The 15,487-nt window shown below is 41.5% G+C and overlaps 1 protein-coding gene across 1 annotated transcript in view; it reads left to right on the forward strand.

Moving 5' to 3' along the window:
* Nucleotides 1–634: 634 nt before the first annotated feature.
* LOC124950902 (transcription factor Atoh8-like) overlaps nucleotides 635–15,487 on the forward strand; it is a 15,075-nt gene continuing 222 nt past the window's right edge. Inside the window, 4 exon segments of the mRNA XM_047498380.1 lie at nucleotides 635–1,392; nucleotides 13,217–13,966; nucleotides 13,969–14,089; nucleotides 14,091–15,487. The exon segment at nucleotides 14,091–15,487 is cut by the window's right edge and continues 222 nt beyond it. Of these exon segments, the coding sequence (XP_047354336.1) occupies nucleotides 1,341–1,392; nucleotides 13,217–13,966; nucleotides 13,969–14,089; nucleotides 14,091–14,460 (1,293 nt within the window). The 5' untranslated portion in view covers nucleotides 635–1,340 and the 3' untranslated portion in view covers nucleotides 14,461–15,487.

Genomic DNA, 15,487 nt, shown 5'->3' on the forward strand with positions numbered 1-15,487 from the left:
AGAACGAAAAGAGAAAGAGGGAGGGAGAGAGAGAGAGAGAGAGAGAGAGAGAGAGCGAAAAGAATTCGGAGGTCGAATCTCCGGGAGATCAGGAGTGGTAAATGGGCTCCTTGACCAGCGAGACGCTCTGGTGGTTGTCGGTGAGTCCCATAAAGTCGCGATTCTCCCTATACAGGACGGAAGAGAGAAAGAGAGTAGCATGGAACTCGCTAGGACTGGTGGGTGGTTTAAGGATGTATGCGTTAAGGATGTATATGTGTGTGTGTGTGTCTGTATGTGTGTATTCACGTGAGTGCGAGAGAGAAAGAAAGAGAAGTGGCGCCGTTCTGTCGGCCCCCGCTACCTCCTACCGCCAACAATGCGTGCACCTTCCCCTTCCTCTCGACAACACGATATTCCTCTCTCTTTCTCTCTCTCCCTCTCTCTCTCTCTCTCTCTCTCTCTTACTCTTACACAAACTCCGATCCTTTCCTGACGTTCTTACCCCTACTACGAGAGTCGATACGGCGCGTCGCGTTTCGTAGAGCCGACACAGTCGACACTCCTCCTCCTCCTCCTCCTGCTCCTCCTCCTCCTCCTCCTCCTTTTCTTCTTCTTTTTCTTCTTCTCGATCTCGTGTCCAGCCACTGCTGGAAGTGCCGCATCCTTGTGTCGCCGATAGACGGTAGTCCGATGGTGTGGTAGTATATTGGTAACAGTCGTCGTCGACGTAGTCGTCGTGGTAGTAGTGGTACTGACGGTAGTAGTGGTAGTGATAGTAGTGGTGGAAGGACCGCACAGGCCAGTCAGAACTCCCTCGCACACGGCGAGCCGACGAAGAGCGGCGCCGAGTCTAGAACACGAGGCGAGAATCAGTACGCTGTCGACCTCGAACGAGCGTGGACGCTTATTTGCTCCTTCGGCAAGCATCTTTCGGTTCGACATTAAAAACGTTTAGAAAAAAACACGAAGAAAAACTTATCGCGAGGTATAGAACGAACGATATCATCCGTTCGAAGGATATATTATACGCGTTCGTGTGACTCCACTTGTTGGATTTTTGGATTACCTTGGAGGAAATAGACGAGTTTTTTTTTCTAACCCTTTCTTTTTTTTTTTTTTTTTTTTTTTTTTTCTCTCTCTCTCTCTCTCTCTCTTTCCTTTTCTTCTCTTTTGTCAATCAATTAATTTATTTTACACCATTGTCATTGACACGTGACACAGCGCAAGAAGACAGATAGAAGATTCAGTGTCGTGAACCTTTCAAGTGCGCGGGTGTTTGGAGAATCAAGATCTGATTTCTCTTATTTCGAGAAGATCTTTTTTTTTTAGCTGTGAACGTGCGCGTTCATGAGAGGAAAATGAGCGGACACGTGGTGGAAACAACGTCAGAGCTCTCCGCTTTTATGAAAGGTGATTTGTGTATATTATTTTTATTATCTATCAACGACCGAGACGATACAAGAGATCGTTTCAAATTATCGTTCCTTATTACGTATTTGTTTTGACAACGACTCGAAGGTAAGATCTCTTATCGTCTCGGTATAATTTCAAACTAACTAATGCTATCCTACTTCTAAAATCAAACGCGGACGTACGCGTAAAAGCGTATATCTCGAATACGACTCGTCAACGTTTATTCTTTTTATAACGAAAAGAAAAAAAACAAAAAAAACAAAAAGAAAAAAAAAAAGAAGAAAAAAAAAGAAATATTTCAAAACACGACAACGAACGGGTCGACCTTTTCTTTCGACGATACGTATATACTTTCTGTATTTCTCATGAGGCAAACCAATACGAATAGTTTTTCTCTTTCGCCTTCCTCTATTTACAAATATTAATCTAAGTTGCCTTACGATAAGGTCGACGTCAGAAAGTTACACACAACAACAAAGAACGCGTTTCTATAAAGTACATAAAGAAGAAAATACTCGAAGATAAATAGAATTTAATTTTGATCAAGGATGATATACATGTATATCTCAACTGTTCATTTATTGTCATCGATCGATCATAGAGAAATAATCGTACGACAACTATCTGATTGCTTTGCACGTATCAAAAAGAAAAAGAAAATGGAAAACCAATGAAAAATAAAAGAAAAGATATCGCTTTTCGAGAGAGAGAGAGAGAGAGAGAGAGAGAGAGAGAGGGGAGGCTTGGGAGGGAGGGAGAATTAATTGTAAGAAAAAAAGTGAAGGAATGATCGCAGGCAGCAGCGCGAAACGACTGAAATAGGAGGTTAAATCTGGCGCCTTAGTCTCTCTCTCTCTCTCTCTCTCTCTCTCTCGTTCTCTTTCTCTCAGTTAGCGATTAGTTAACGGCGGGTAGAAGTTGCGATTGCGTTGAATGTGCCGGCAGGCATTTGGTCGATTGATAGTATCGTTGGTGGGGGTCGCGGAGAATGATAATTATTGTTATGAGCGGCGCCAGCCGGACCGGAGTGAGAGATCGAGTGACTCTCTATGCCGCCGCGAGACACGATGCCGGGGAATCGAGTCTTTCTCTCTCTCTCTCTCTCTCTCTCTCTCTCTCTCTCTCTCTTTCTCTCTTTCTCGTTTCGTTTCACTTCGTGTGGGTGCGTCGGAGTGAGATAGAAAGAGGAGAATAATAGTTGCGCTTCGAGAGTTGGATGCTGCGAGTAGTAACAGTGTGTGTTACAGAGAGAGAGAGAGAGAGAGAGAGGGCGCGCCGGCGCCAGCGTGGGTCGCACCACACACAACAGAGACAGAGATGGACAAAGCGATTTAACGTGCTCCGACGAACGACCCCTTGACCGTGCTAAAAATCCAACGACTCTCTCTCTCTCTCTCTCTCTCTCTCTCTCTAATCGTTTCTTTACACGTATTATATATACCATTCGATATACTCCTTCTTTCTCTTTCATTTTGTTTTGTTTTGTCCTTTTCTCTTTCTCTCTGTCTCTCTCTCTCTCTCTCTGTCTCTCTGTCTCTCTCTGTCTCTCTCTCGCTCTTCCTTTCGATAAAGATCCTAAAAGAGGATTTAACACGTATTTCGTAGAAATACGTGATTTCTTCGGTTTCGAGATCAGAAATATAATCATGCGATATTCGTCGTCATGGTGAAAGATTAAATGAAAAAAAGAAAAAAAAAAGAAAAGAAAAAAAGAAAGAAAAGAAAAAAACGAAAACAAAAACAAAAAAGAAAGAAAGAAATTAAATATTACCAAGTATCTCGGACGAAGAGAAATTCTTGTAAGTAATTATTTACTTAATCCCTCCTGCCCTCTCGCATACTCGTTCTCTTCTAAACTTTTATTTTTCTTCCAACTCGCGTACACTTTTACTCTCTCGAACGGGCGCGCACGTGCGTTCGCTACTGAGTCAGCTAAGATTTATAATACAATGACTTTGAGGAAATTGTTCGTTGAAATCTTCGATAAAAAAAAAAAAAAAATTTCAATCGTTCTATCTCCCTCTCTTTCTCTTTCTCCCTCCCTTTTGTAAGGAAAATATAAATAAGCATTTTTAAGAGTTCGCAACAAACGGACAGCTCGTGTATATCGCAAGACGGACTACCCACGCATCCGATTGTATTTAGGTCAGATTTTGTCACACGCACGTCGTTTCATTCGCTTTCATTGTTATCTATTCTATCGGAAAGATCTATTTGAGTAGGGATCGTTGAAAATTTGTACGATAGGGAATTCATTCGCTTAAATTTCAAGTTGATAAAAAGGAACATCAATCTTTTTCTTCTTTTTTTTTTTTTTTTTTTTTTTTTTCCTTAATTCAATCTTATCTTGGCTCAATATTAGTCTATCGATCTTAAAGGAAACGAATTAAACTATCAATACGATCGTTCTTCTCTGTCGGATAAAATTTTCTCAAAAATTTTCACGGTATAATGTTAAAACATTTTAGGATTGTTTGAGAATATATCGCTTTTGAAAATGCTTGTATTCTACGAGAAAGGATCTTCCCTTTTCCGTACGAGCGGCCGCTCGTGAAATTCGACTTTGCAAAATCCGTTAGGCGAAATTGTTAGGAGAATAACAATTTTATCTGAGAAGTACCACCCGTGGTTCGAAGTCTAGCCGAATGTAATCGATACCCAGATTGTGCATCCCAGGTAAAGGAGAGAAAAAGAAAGAGAAAAGGATGAGAGTAGAGGTCAGAAGAAGGAAAGAGAAAGGTATTAGGCGTTCTTCTTTTCACCCACCTGTGCATCGAACTCGCGCACCTGCTACCTGTTCGGCCTTCCTTTCTATATAGATACAAGCATAGAAACGAAGAAAAGATCCTCTCCTACGCGAATGGTCTTTACTTGTGCAATAAATAGAACGTCCCGTTAGCATAGTATCCATCTTTATGAGCATAATCTACTAATCTTAAGTCGGGATCAAAAAAATCATATATATAAATATACACATTTATGTATATTCATGACTTCTTCGTATATAAATATATATATATATATATATAAACTTAGGCAAAGGAACAAAAGTAAAACTCATTTACAAGGATAGTCCTTGTATATTAAGTATTATTTTCACAGTTACGTTTTGTACCATGTCGTTAAAGAGGATAAACGGTAAGCAAGAGTGCGTGTCGACGGGTCTACACCTTCGTGACCTTATTGCAAGGCTCTCTTTTTATATTCATATCCGGAACCCGGTATCTCTTCGACCGGATCTAGATCGATTATTCGGACTTGTACCGATAATATCGTGCTCGCCGAGTGCGCGTTTTAATACCATATAAGCCTGCGTTTTAATGTAGGTATCTACGTGTGCACATGTATAGATGTGTACTCGAGTGGAAGAACGAACAGAGTTACATACATACATACATACATACATATATGTATGTATCTCTGGATCGACGGATAAACATGGGCGCACCTGTGGCTCTCTTACGGCTGTTACTCCGTGTAAAGCGTTCGTCACGGGACGCGTAACGCCAACTTTCTTCCCTTCCGTCTCGTCGAGAGCTCGTGTAAGATCTCTCTCTTTCTCTCTGTGTGTGTCTTTCTCTCTCTGTGTGTGTGTGTGTGTGTGTGTGTGTGCATGTGCGCGCATATACATTGACGAATGTATAAGAGAGCTACAGCTGACGTTAGTCGTCTTTAGCGATAAAGAGAAAATCGGATCAACAAAATTCACCAGCGAATTATAACGTTTAAAATTGTAGATACGCTAACGTTTTTACGTATTTCATTAATTTTTATTATCGCAAGTCTATTGCAATAAGATCGGACCACACGCCTGGTCATTTTTGTTTATTGCGTCGTGGACTGATGTATTACGTTATAATTCTCTGAGAATGAAAATATTTATATGAAACAGAAGGAAATATGGGAAAAAGAAAAAAAAAAAAAAATAATGCGACGTTCAAAACGCGTGTCAGACGATTGCGAAAATGTTTCGTATCGTTGCGTCTCGTAAAATTTTCTTACTCGCTCGCTTACTCTCTTTCCTCTTTTTCTCTCTCTCCCTCCCTCTCTCTCGTCTGCTCGCTCTCTTAACTCTAAGTAATGCGACGAGCAAAGAGGATAAGGCGATCGAGAAGCAATGGCACCGGACGCACGAGGCTCGCGTTAGAAAGTCAGGAAGCTCGAGTGTTGCTGCCAAAGGTCAAGAGACAAAGTCAATGGAACGGGAATTTGTGCTGTTATCTCTTCGCGTTCGATTGATATAACCGAGCTCGACCGGTCCGAGATCGAGTATGAGTGTGCATGCACTTAACTCGCTCTCGTTCGTATTCCTGTAATCTCGTTAAATCTATAAACTCGTTCTCAAACATTCCTAAAACATTTACAAATTTTTTGGACGATACGTGTGTATTTTAATCGACTTTAATATAATCACGTGCATTTAACGTTTAACGATAGCGCGTATTAATTTTCCATCGACTTTGCGCTCAAACTTTTTCTCGGCCAACGCACTTAATTCTCTATCGTTCGTATTCTCGTAATCTCGTTAAATCCATAAACTCGTTCTCAAACATTCCTCAAACATTAACAAATTTCTCAAACGATACGTATATATTTTAATCGATTTTAATATACTCACGAGCATATTTAACATTTACGATAGCGCGAATTAATTTTACATCGACTTTGCCCTCAAACTTATTCTCGAGTCTAAAGCTTTCAACAGCTCGAACTTTTATTGGCTTTATCTGGCTTTATATGTGATTTATTAGAACATAAAATTTAAAAGGCAAGATATTTTAACGTTATTTTATTATTATCGTAATGTGAACATTTCGTAAATGAAAATTTCAGTTATAAATTATTTGTAATTTTTATGTCTATGATATCGTTTAAAAGAATTACCAGGATATAGGCTCGATTGATCATCGCAAGTTTCACGAAAATAAGCGTCGTTCGTCTTTTAGCCTTTTTTGATTGAACAGACATTGTATTGCAATATTTTTTTTCTTTTTTCTTTTTTTTTTTTTTTCTTTTTTTCTTTTTTTTTTTTCTAGTGAAATAACGTCAGAATCCTAGCTTGATCGCACAAAACGATCACTTTCATATTCGTCCTTAATAAATCCATCATCATTGCTATCCCGAGACAACGCTTCTTCTATCACATATTTCGTCATGGTGAATATTTTTTCTTTGTTTTTTTTTTCCCCCTTTCTTTTTCCTTTTAATTGGTCCAACAAATGACTAAATACTAAAATTAATGACATACGAAATCGCAATGTAGCCTATAAATTACAACAGTTTGATCTTCAGTGCCTGGATATTGTCACGGTTTGAGTACAACGCTAAACTTTGACAGTGCCTATGAGTAATATTTCGAGCGCAAAGGGTTAATATGAAAGAAGAGGGGGGGGGGGAGGGGAAAAATACAATTAAATTAAAAAGAAAGAAAGAAAAGTAGGCTCGAATATGTGCGTTAACTAGTATCCTTACGAGCATCTGGCTAGCGCCAGACTCTTAAGCATTTTACGAGCCAACCGTAGAACGAATAAGAGAAGAGAATGGAAGGGAAGGGAAAAGAAGTGAAAGAGAAGAGAAGAGTAAGAATGAGAAGAAGGAATAAGGTCGAGGGAGTGCGAGAAAGATAGAAAATAAGCGTCATTATACATATTCCGTTCTCGTACGGCTACGACTGACTCTCGTGCGCGTTTCCGCTAGAAGGCTTTCCGCGAAGCGCCTACTCGCGCGAACGTTCGAAAGCGAGAGAGAGAGAGAGAGAGAGAGAGAGAGAGAGAGAGAGAGAGAAAGGGAAAAAGCAAAACTCGTCGATAAATCTCCGTCGGCTCGAGCGTGGACGCGTCGTTTCCTGCCGATTCACGGGACGATTATACTCGTTGACAGCAGTTCGTACCTTCATATTCCCTCTCTCTCTCTGTCTCTCTCTCTCCTCCGTCTCCCTCTCTTCTATTTCTGACTTAAGTGACAATCATTCGAATTTGATTCGCGAATGAAAACTCGCGCCTCGTAATTCAATGTAACATCGGCAATATCCAAAGAGAAACTCGTCAGCCTGTCGATTTTCATCGATACTCAATGATCGAGGTAACGATCGCTAGTCAATCCGAAAGAACTGGACACTCGTACGTCGCCGTTGATTCTCTATAGAGACAAATTAAAATTAAATCGGTCAATAGATAGAAATAAAACCGAACGATCGTGAAAGATAGAAAGAGTTCTTTGAAGATTTATCGATATCGATCTAATCAACGTCATTGTTCTATATGTACGCGTTGAAAAATTTCAATGAGTAGCAAAGGATCTCTATATAGAAGAATACGAGAGAATAAAAGAGAGAGAGAGAGAGAGAGATATCAAGGCGCCAAAATCGAGAAACAATCGGTATTCGTGGTACGCGCTCCGTCACCATGACCGCTCGATCATTCTCTTCACCCGAACTCGACATTTATTTATAATTCAAGAAGAAACTATTTGGCCTGGGCTCTCTCTCTCTCTCTCTCTCTCTCTCTCTCTCTAGTTCTTTCTCTCTTCCTTCGCGGTAGTCGCATTTACGAACGACCGTTTATTTTCAGCTCGTCGAAGCTAAAGAGGCACGCTGTAGGCGGCCAAAGCACTCTTTCGAAACGTCTAATAGAGAGAGAGAGAGAGAGAGAGAGAGAGGATGAAGATGAAGACGAAAACGAAGATGAGGCACGGAAGGAAGCTGAATTTTCGATTCTATCCTCTTCGTAAATTTGTCTATAGGAATAATGTATCGAAAGATCCTTGGAAAAAAAAAAAAGAAAGAAAAACGTCGAAAGGGGACGGCAAGTGGTCGCGTGAAACGGCAGCAAATTGGCCATCGTTAAACGCAATCTTCGAACGCATCTTCCACGGGAAGCGGGAACGTTACGCGAAGCAAAAGGCGTGACTGCACGCCAAGCAAGGTCGTCGAGGCGTACTTGGAAGGAACGAGGTCGCTGACATCCTTCTTCCGTCTTTTCGCGAAACGGGATTGTTTCGAGGAAGCTTTAATAGATTTGCAAAGGAATATACTTGTGGGAAATTAATCGTGCCGCTTCCGCTTCGTCTCTCGTATGTGTGCTTTCTTTAAATGGATAGATAAATGAGTGATGGAAGATTAGGGGAAGACCGAAGAGAAGAAAATCTTCTTTTTCATTTCTTCTCTCTACTTGATATAAAAACATTCGGATCGATTTGCGTGTTCGTATAAAAAAAAAAAAAAATAATAAATAAATAAATAAATAATCCATCGCGCTTCTTGTTACGTTTTCTCTTTAAAAATACACCCCGTATAAAATTCGAGTAGGCGCGAAGATTAGATCGCGCCTTTGTATCCCTCGATTATCTTTCACCGTTCTTGGCGAAACGAAAAAAAAATTGTGAAGCGCGTACGCCTTCTCTCTCTCTCTCTCTCTCTCTCTCTCTCTCTCTCTCTCTCTCATTTATACGATTCGTTACAATTCGTCGTACGTAAGAGTTTGCACAGTTGTCCTCGAACTATTTCGGTCTCTGTTTGAACAATTGCCGAACGAGAAGAAGAGAAAAGATGGCCGCGTATTGTAAGCGTACATATATATACGTGGGGCACACATGTGGACATCGATTCGATCGGTCGCACTCCTGCGATCCTGTGCAATCGTTTATACTATTCTTTTTGCCGCCAGTTGTCTTCGATGACACTCGAAACGCACAAACTCATCGCATGCGCAATTATTTACATAGAGAGAAACTGTCGCTCTATCGGAAGGAAGCAAGTATACCGAACAGCTGATCGTTCCCGCTGATATCACACTTTAAAAATAGATTTCATGCGGCGCATCTTCGAGGTAGACATTCGCGACACACGCATCATCCCATACGTAATATTTTGCAAACAAATCATTTCGTTCTGGCATTCATCAAAGTCATATACATATACATATACATATACATATACATATACATATACATATACATATACATATATATACGTATATACGTTTCATATTTCTCGTTCTTTTTTCTTTTTCTTTTTATATTATCTCTTTTTATTTTTTCCTTCACTCTCTCGACTGGAAGTTGATAAAAAAAAAAAAAAAAATAAAAAAAAATAAAAAAATAAATAAAATAAAATAAAATAAAAATGGAAAAAGAAAAAGAAAAAAAAAATAACTCGATATATACATACGTAACATATAGATGCGTTCGTATTCTACGAGATTCGCAGCTCTTATCGGCGATCCACGCGAGCCTGGACCGACAAATCATGAAATGGAATTCGATATCGAACGATATCACGACTGCTAGTCGCGAAACATTTCTCTCTCTTCCTTTCAGCACGATCGAGCATGCTATCTCGTTTCTCCGTCGATGTGTTTATAAAAGAATGAGAGAAAGAGAGAGAGAGAGAGAGAGAGAGAGAGAGAGAGATCGATCGTGTGTGCGCGCTTCACTGGCGCCTGTCGCCGACCTCGAAGACCTCTCTCGACTTCGTCGACTCCTACGTCCTCCTATCGTCGAGAGCTCCCGTTTATCTTCTCTCCTTTCTTTCTTTCTTTCTTTCGTTGTCTCGCAAAAAGAAAAGAAGGAAAGGAAGAGAGAGAGAGAGAGAGAGAGAGAGAGAGAGAGAGAGAGAGAGGGCAAACAAAGGATTCTCGGTAATCTCAGATATGAGAATATGCGATTTCGCTGAGAAGTCTCAACGATGACGACACTCAACGATCGAGTAGAAGCAGATGGCCGATAGGCGAGAATCCAGGTTGGTTATCGGTGCGATAAAGCTTTGTAACACGCGACCTAGCTTCTCTCTCTCTCTCTCTCTCTCTCTCCCCTCTTCACCTTTCCTCTTTATGCCAGCTGGTCGAAGTGTTATATCTCTTTAACAGAGAGTATCCTTCTTAGATTTATATCCTTCGTTCGATCGTACGCAGGTGTTACACGTTATAGGTGATCTCTCGAGGAATCTCGTATCGTTTCTTCTTTCGTTAAAGTTGTAATTTTCAAAGAAATTTCTTATTTATTAAAATTTTACAATAAATTAACGTCCAAACTTATATCATACTCTTTGATTCAAGGAATTATTTCTTAATCGTTCTTCTTTCGTAACACGTGATATTTCGTGATTATGTCGAATCCATGAAATCGTTAATTCTCAATATTTGCGTCACGTTTTTGAACGTCATTGCATGCGACGGTGAGGGAACGGGGAGTGGGAGGTCGATAGGTGGAGAAGACGTGTACGAACGAATGTAGAAGAAATATAATATAACGGAAATGGGAAGAATCGTAAAAGAAAGATGTAGATTTAGAGAAAGGATTCGAAAAGAACGAACATACGTATAAAACAAGAAGCATTACGAGCACGCAATCTTTCGATAGGTCGATACAGTAGCGGTCGATGCAGCAGGAGCTCTCCGAGGTCAGTGCGGTCGCCAACGAGAAAGACGATCCCGTCGCCGAGTGTGCAAGCGCGTTTGCCTCCCGGAAAGGCAATAAAAGGAAAGCGACGTAGACGAGGTTGGCGCCAGAGCCATGTGGCTGCTACCGCCACCGTCCTCGGCTCGAAACGAGCGAGAAGCTTCCTTCTTAAGAGAAAGAAACGGGGGGAGAGAGAGAGAGAGAGAGAGAGAGAGAGAGAATTCGAGCAAAAAGGGTGCATCGGACGGTAGAGAAAGAGAAATACGACGTGATCTAATCTGTAATCGAGAAACTAGAACGACGTGTCATGCAGGTTCGTTGTCGCGTACGATCAGAAACAAACCGTGATAGGGAAAGAGAGAAGGAGAAAAATAACAAAGCTTTATATCTATGGTCCAGAAACGTTGGACGGACGTGAATCGTGAATACGGATCTTGTATCAGATATATACGTATATATGTATGTATGTATATATATATATATATATATATATATATATATTATGAAGATCGTCGAGAGTGAAATAAAAAGAAGAAGTGGAAGAAGAAGAAGAGGAAGAATAGAGGGGGTAGAGAACTCGATAAATTATCGTCAGAACGATCGATCGACCTGACCGTCGGCTCTTCTCGTCGTCGTATCGTTCAACGACAGGCGTCATTCGTCTAGCTTACCGGTCGTTCGGTCTTAGGAGACGAACACGGACAATCGACTTCGTTTAACCTGCCGCACGACGTGCCGAGAGGAAGACACAGGAGAGAAGGAAAGAGAGAGAGAGAGCGTCAAAAATAGTAGATGGAAGGCGAAGCTCGAGCGTCTACCGTGTCGGTACGCGACTTGTATAATAATAAGAGTCGTCGGAATCGAGTAAACACGTTCCTATCGAACGAACGTTTAACGTTGCCTCGAGAAAACGATTACTTCGAGATGTTATTGGTATCGTTAGTTTCAAGAACGAAATAGACAGAGAGAGAGAGAGAGAGAGAAAAAAGATAAATATTTTTCTCACGATAGTAAGAAATCTTTGCTATTAACTAGGCCGCGTCGTGCCGACACGTGCCACTTGCCTCCGGTGGGTCGTACGTATTTTTAACGAACCGACGGATTCCTGGCTATGGGGTCGGCGATGGCCGAGAATAGCAGATTTCGTTTCTGCTTATGTAGCCGCTCGAGAGAAACGAGAATGGAGTGAAAGAACGAAAGACCGAGAGCGAGAAAGAGAGAGAGAAAGAAAGAGTGGGAGAGGCGCGTATTATAATCGGCCGAGCCCTGTACGCCAGATGGTACCAGCTGGATGACGCACCGAAGTTGAAAACATCCCGTCTCCGGCGCGATTCCGCCCACGGAATCACTCGCGGAGGAAACGATCGCGTAAGCTCGTTTCTCCTTCTTTTCTATTCGCTTCTGTTTATAACGGCAAATCTTCGTTTACGGATGTACGCTTTATTAAGATCTTTCTTTTTTACCCTTTCAATATTTATCAATATACGACGATGATATTTAAATGAATTTGATAAAAATGATCGGAGAATGGTGGTCGTTGTTAAGGTAATTCGATTAGTTTCGAGTTAAATCAAAATCTGGCATCTGGCAACGTTTCTTAGAGTTTGAAGCGTTGAAACTCGTTAAATACGAGTCTTAGATGCAATTAACTCGCAAACACGTTACATAAGAAGGAGGGGGTGGCCAGCACGAAATGTCAGACTTTCTGCCGTATATTTCGCCATTTACGGCACGGCACGACAAAGGATGTAGGATTGGAAGAAGTCGAAGAGTAGTGTCGGTCGGTCGGTCGGTCGGTCGATCGGTCGATTCGTGGAAAAACATCGAGGATGGTGACTCTGACGAGGTGGTGGCGGAGGCGGCGCGACGGCGTATCGGCGACGTCGACGCGCCTACGAGATCCTCGTGACTCGCTTTGCGCTTAATTTACAACCTACCGGGGAACGCTTCGAGTGCGATTTATCGTTCGTTTCTTGGACGACCTTAACGTTCGCCAAGTTCCTACAGAGTTTTTCTCACAGCACCTACTTATTCCTTGGGAATTCGATAACATTGTAACGATTCCGATAATGCTTACAAAGTAATATATTAAATTTGCCGCAAAGTTCAAACTCGTAATCCGAAAATCGTTATCTCTTTAAGATTCCTCTCGCCATCTTGCTCTTTAAACTTCCCATTATCCCTCGCTGAGCTCCGCGTGCAGCATCAGGCTCGATCATCCATCTATTTCTGTCCATCTTTCTCTCTCTCTCTCTCTCTTTCTCTCAAACACACACACACATACACACACACACACACATACTATACTCTTTTTCTTTCCCTTTCTCTCTCTCTCTCTCTCTCTCTCTCACTCCACAGTTATTGGCTATTAAACGCGTAATTACTGGCTCGATGACTGACGATCGACTTCTTTTTTCGGTTGCAGCTGGTGTAATGGCGGGCTCCGAGAGAGATGCTGGATTCTGCAGCGGCGGCGACGAGGACGACATGTCTGGTTTGCACTCGCCAAGTGCCTCCGAGGACAGCGTCGAGGTTCAAGTGATACCAATTTCCTTGAGAAACAAGAGAAAACTCGCCGAACCGAGAAAAATACAGGAGCCGAGTACGGCACCGTTAAAGAAGAGAAGATTCGAACAAATCGAGGAAAGGGTTGTTGCTGACGAAGAATCGAGACCAGCCAGATCACCGAGTCCCTTCAGACCTTGGAGCAGCACGTCGAGCAAAAGTAACGAGACGAAGGCGAGCACAACGAAAACGGCATCTTCGACTACGACAGCGTCGAATGGCAACGCTGTTTCTACGATCGTATCTGCCACGTCGAGTGGTGCTCGTGGAATAGAAAGAGAAGAGGAAGAGACCAGAAGAAGAGAAGAAGGTAGAATCGAAGAAGAAGCGTTGCTGAGGTTACGAGAGACGAGCAACCGCAGGCCAGATTCTCCGATTCAAGTTCGTAACGCGATTCCGAGACGAGAAATACGTCAGAGGTTCGAACAACCAGCACCTACGAGTAATAATTCTCCGGCTCCTCTTGCACCTGGTATCATTCTTCCACCGCATCCGAAACTTCAAGAGGAACCACTGGCACTCGTTTTAAGAGGAGAAATTCCAAGAGTGCCTTCGCATCCGGCCGTGAGCGGAACGTACGAAAGAGTACCGCCGTCTTATCCGGTAGATAATGGTCACCATCATCAACAGTCGCATCACCATCATCACCATCATCATCATCACCATCATCATCATCAGCAGCATCATCATCCTGTACCGCCGCATCGGCAACAAAGTCATCAATCTCCAGCCATCCAACAGACCAATCACTCGAGGCATCATCAGGGTAATGCTGCCGGTGGAGGAAGTGGCCAACAACGAAACTACAAAAATATGACCCGTGAAAGAAGGATCGAAGCCAATGCCAGAGAAAGAACGCGGGTTCATACTATAAGCGCCGCTTTCGACACTCTCAGACGGGCTATACCGGCTTATTCGCATAATCAAAAGCTTTCAAAGCTCTCTGTACTTAGGATCGCATGCAGTTACATAATGACTCTAAGTAAGATCGTCAACACCCCAGAAGGCGAATCGACGACCGGTGCGTCTCTCGGCGCCTGCGTAGATCTCGTCTCCAGGACGATTCAAACCGAAGGGAAACTTAGAAAGAGGAAAGACGATTAAGAACAGAGTCAGAGAGAGAGAGAGAAATTCTTCTTCTTTCTAGTTTTGCTTTTAGGCCTGGCATCTAAACGAAGCTCCACCGAAGTTAATAGAGTGTGCCCGATGCCCTAGTTTCTAAACGTCGAATCGCAAGAAAATTCTATATCGACGTTTATTACGTACATCCTCGTTGGCAAATTTATATACATATTACTATAATAAGAATGAAGACTCTATATTTATCCGATTGATCTATTGTCGTTTTTTCGCTAAACAAGTTCGACGATAATCCTTTTGAAGATAGAAATTGTTCTTGTAACAAATTTAACGCTTATTTCTAAAGGTTTATTCGCCGTAACTCGAGAGATCTGCGAACGGTCGAATTATTTCAAAACGCATTTACGCATTAACGAAAAGTAAGACAATAAATACCAATCGCCAGAGCTCGAATATTTGACCGCTCGAACTTCTCTTGGATATCAAGTTCCGAAAATCATCGCGATCTCGAAGGATTTCATTCGTACTTAACTTGTATTCATCGAGCTTAAGGAATAATACCGTAGCGTGAAATATTAACTTTTAATTTCATTTAAATGCAAAATGTTGTCGGAACGAATGGTACAAAAATTCCGATCGTTGCTCGCATGAAAACTATATTAAAAATTATTAAAGAATGGTGTAACGTTTCATATGTTAGTAGATTCAAACTGATTGACAAATGATACTTAGAAATGAGATGTGTTGTACAGATCGATGGTTTTTATTCGCGTTTGTCTTTTCTACGTAAAAGAGAGAGAGAGAGAGAGAGAGGGAGAGAGATCTCGCTCTTAATAAAAATGATAATAATATCGAGTGGTACACACGTATACATCGAATGCGAGCTCTAATAAAGTTTAAGTTAATCGCTAAAACGCGTGTAAATATATTACTCCGAGTTGCCATAAATAGGCTACGCCGTGCATATTAGTTACGTTATTACAAAATAAGAATATTATTGTCGATATAGAATATATTATTAAAAAAAAAAAAAAAAAAAAAAAAAAAAAAA

This window comes from Vespa velutina, chromosome 1 (genome assembly GCF_912470025.1).
Source record: "Vespa velutina chromosome 1, iVesVel2.1, whole genome shotgun sequence".
NCBI lineage: Eukaryota > Metazoa > Arthropoda > Insecta > Hymenoptera > Vespidae > Vespa > Vespa velutina.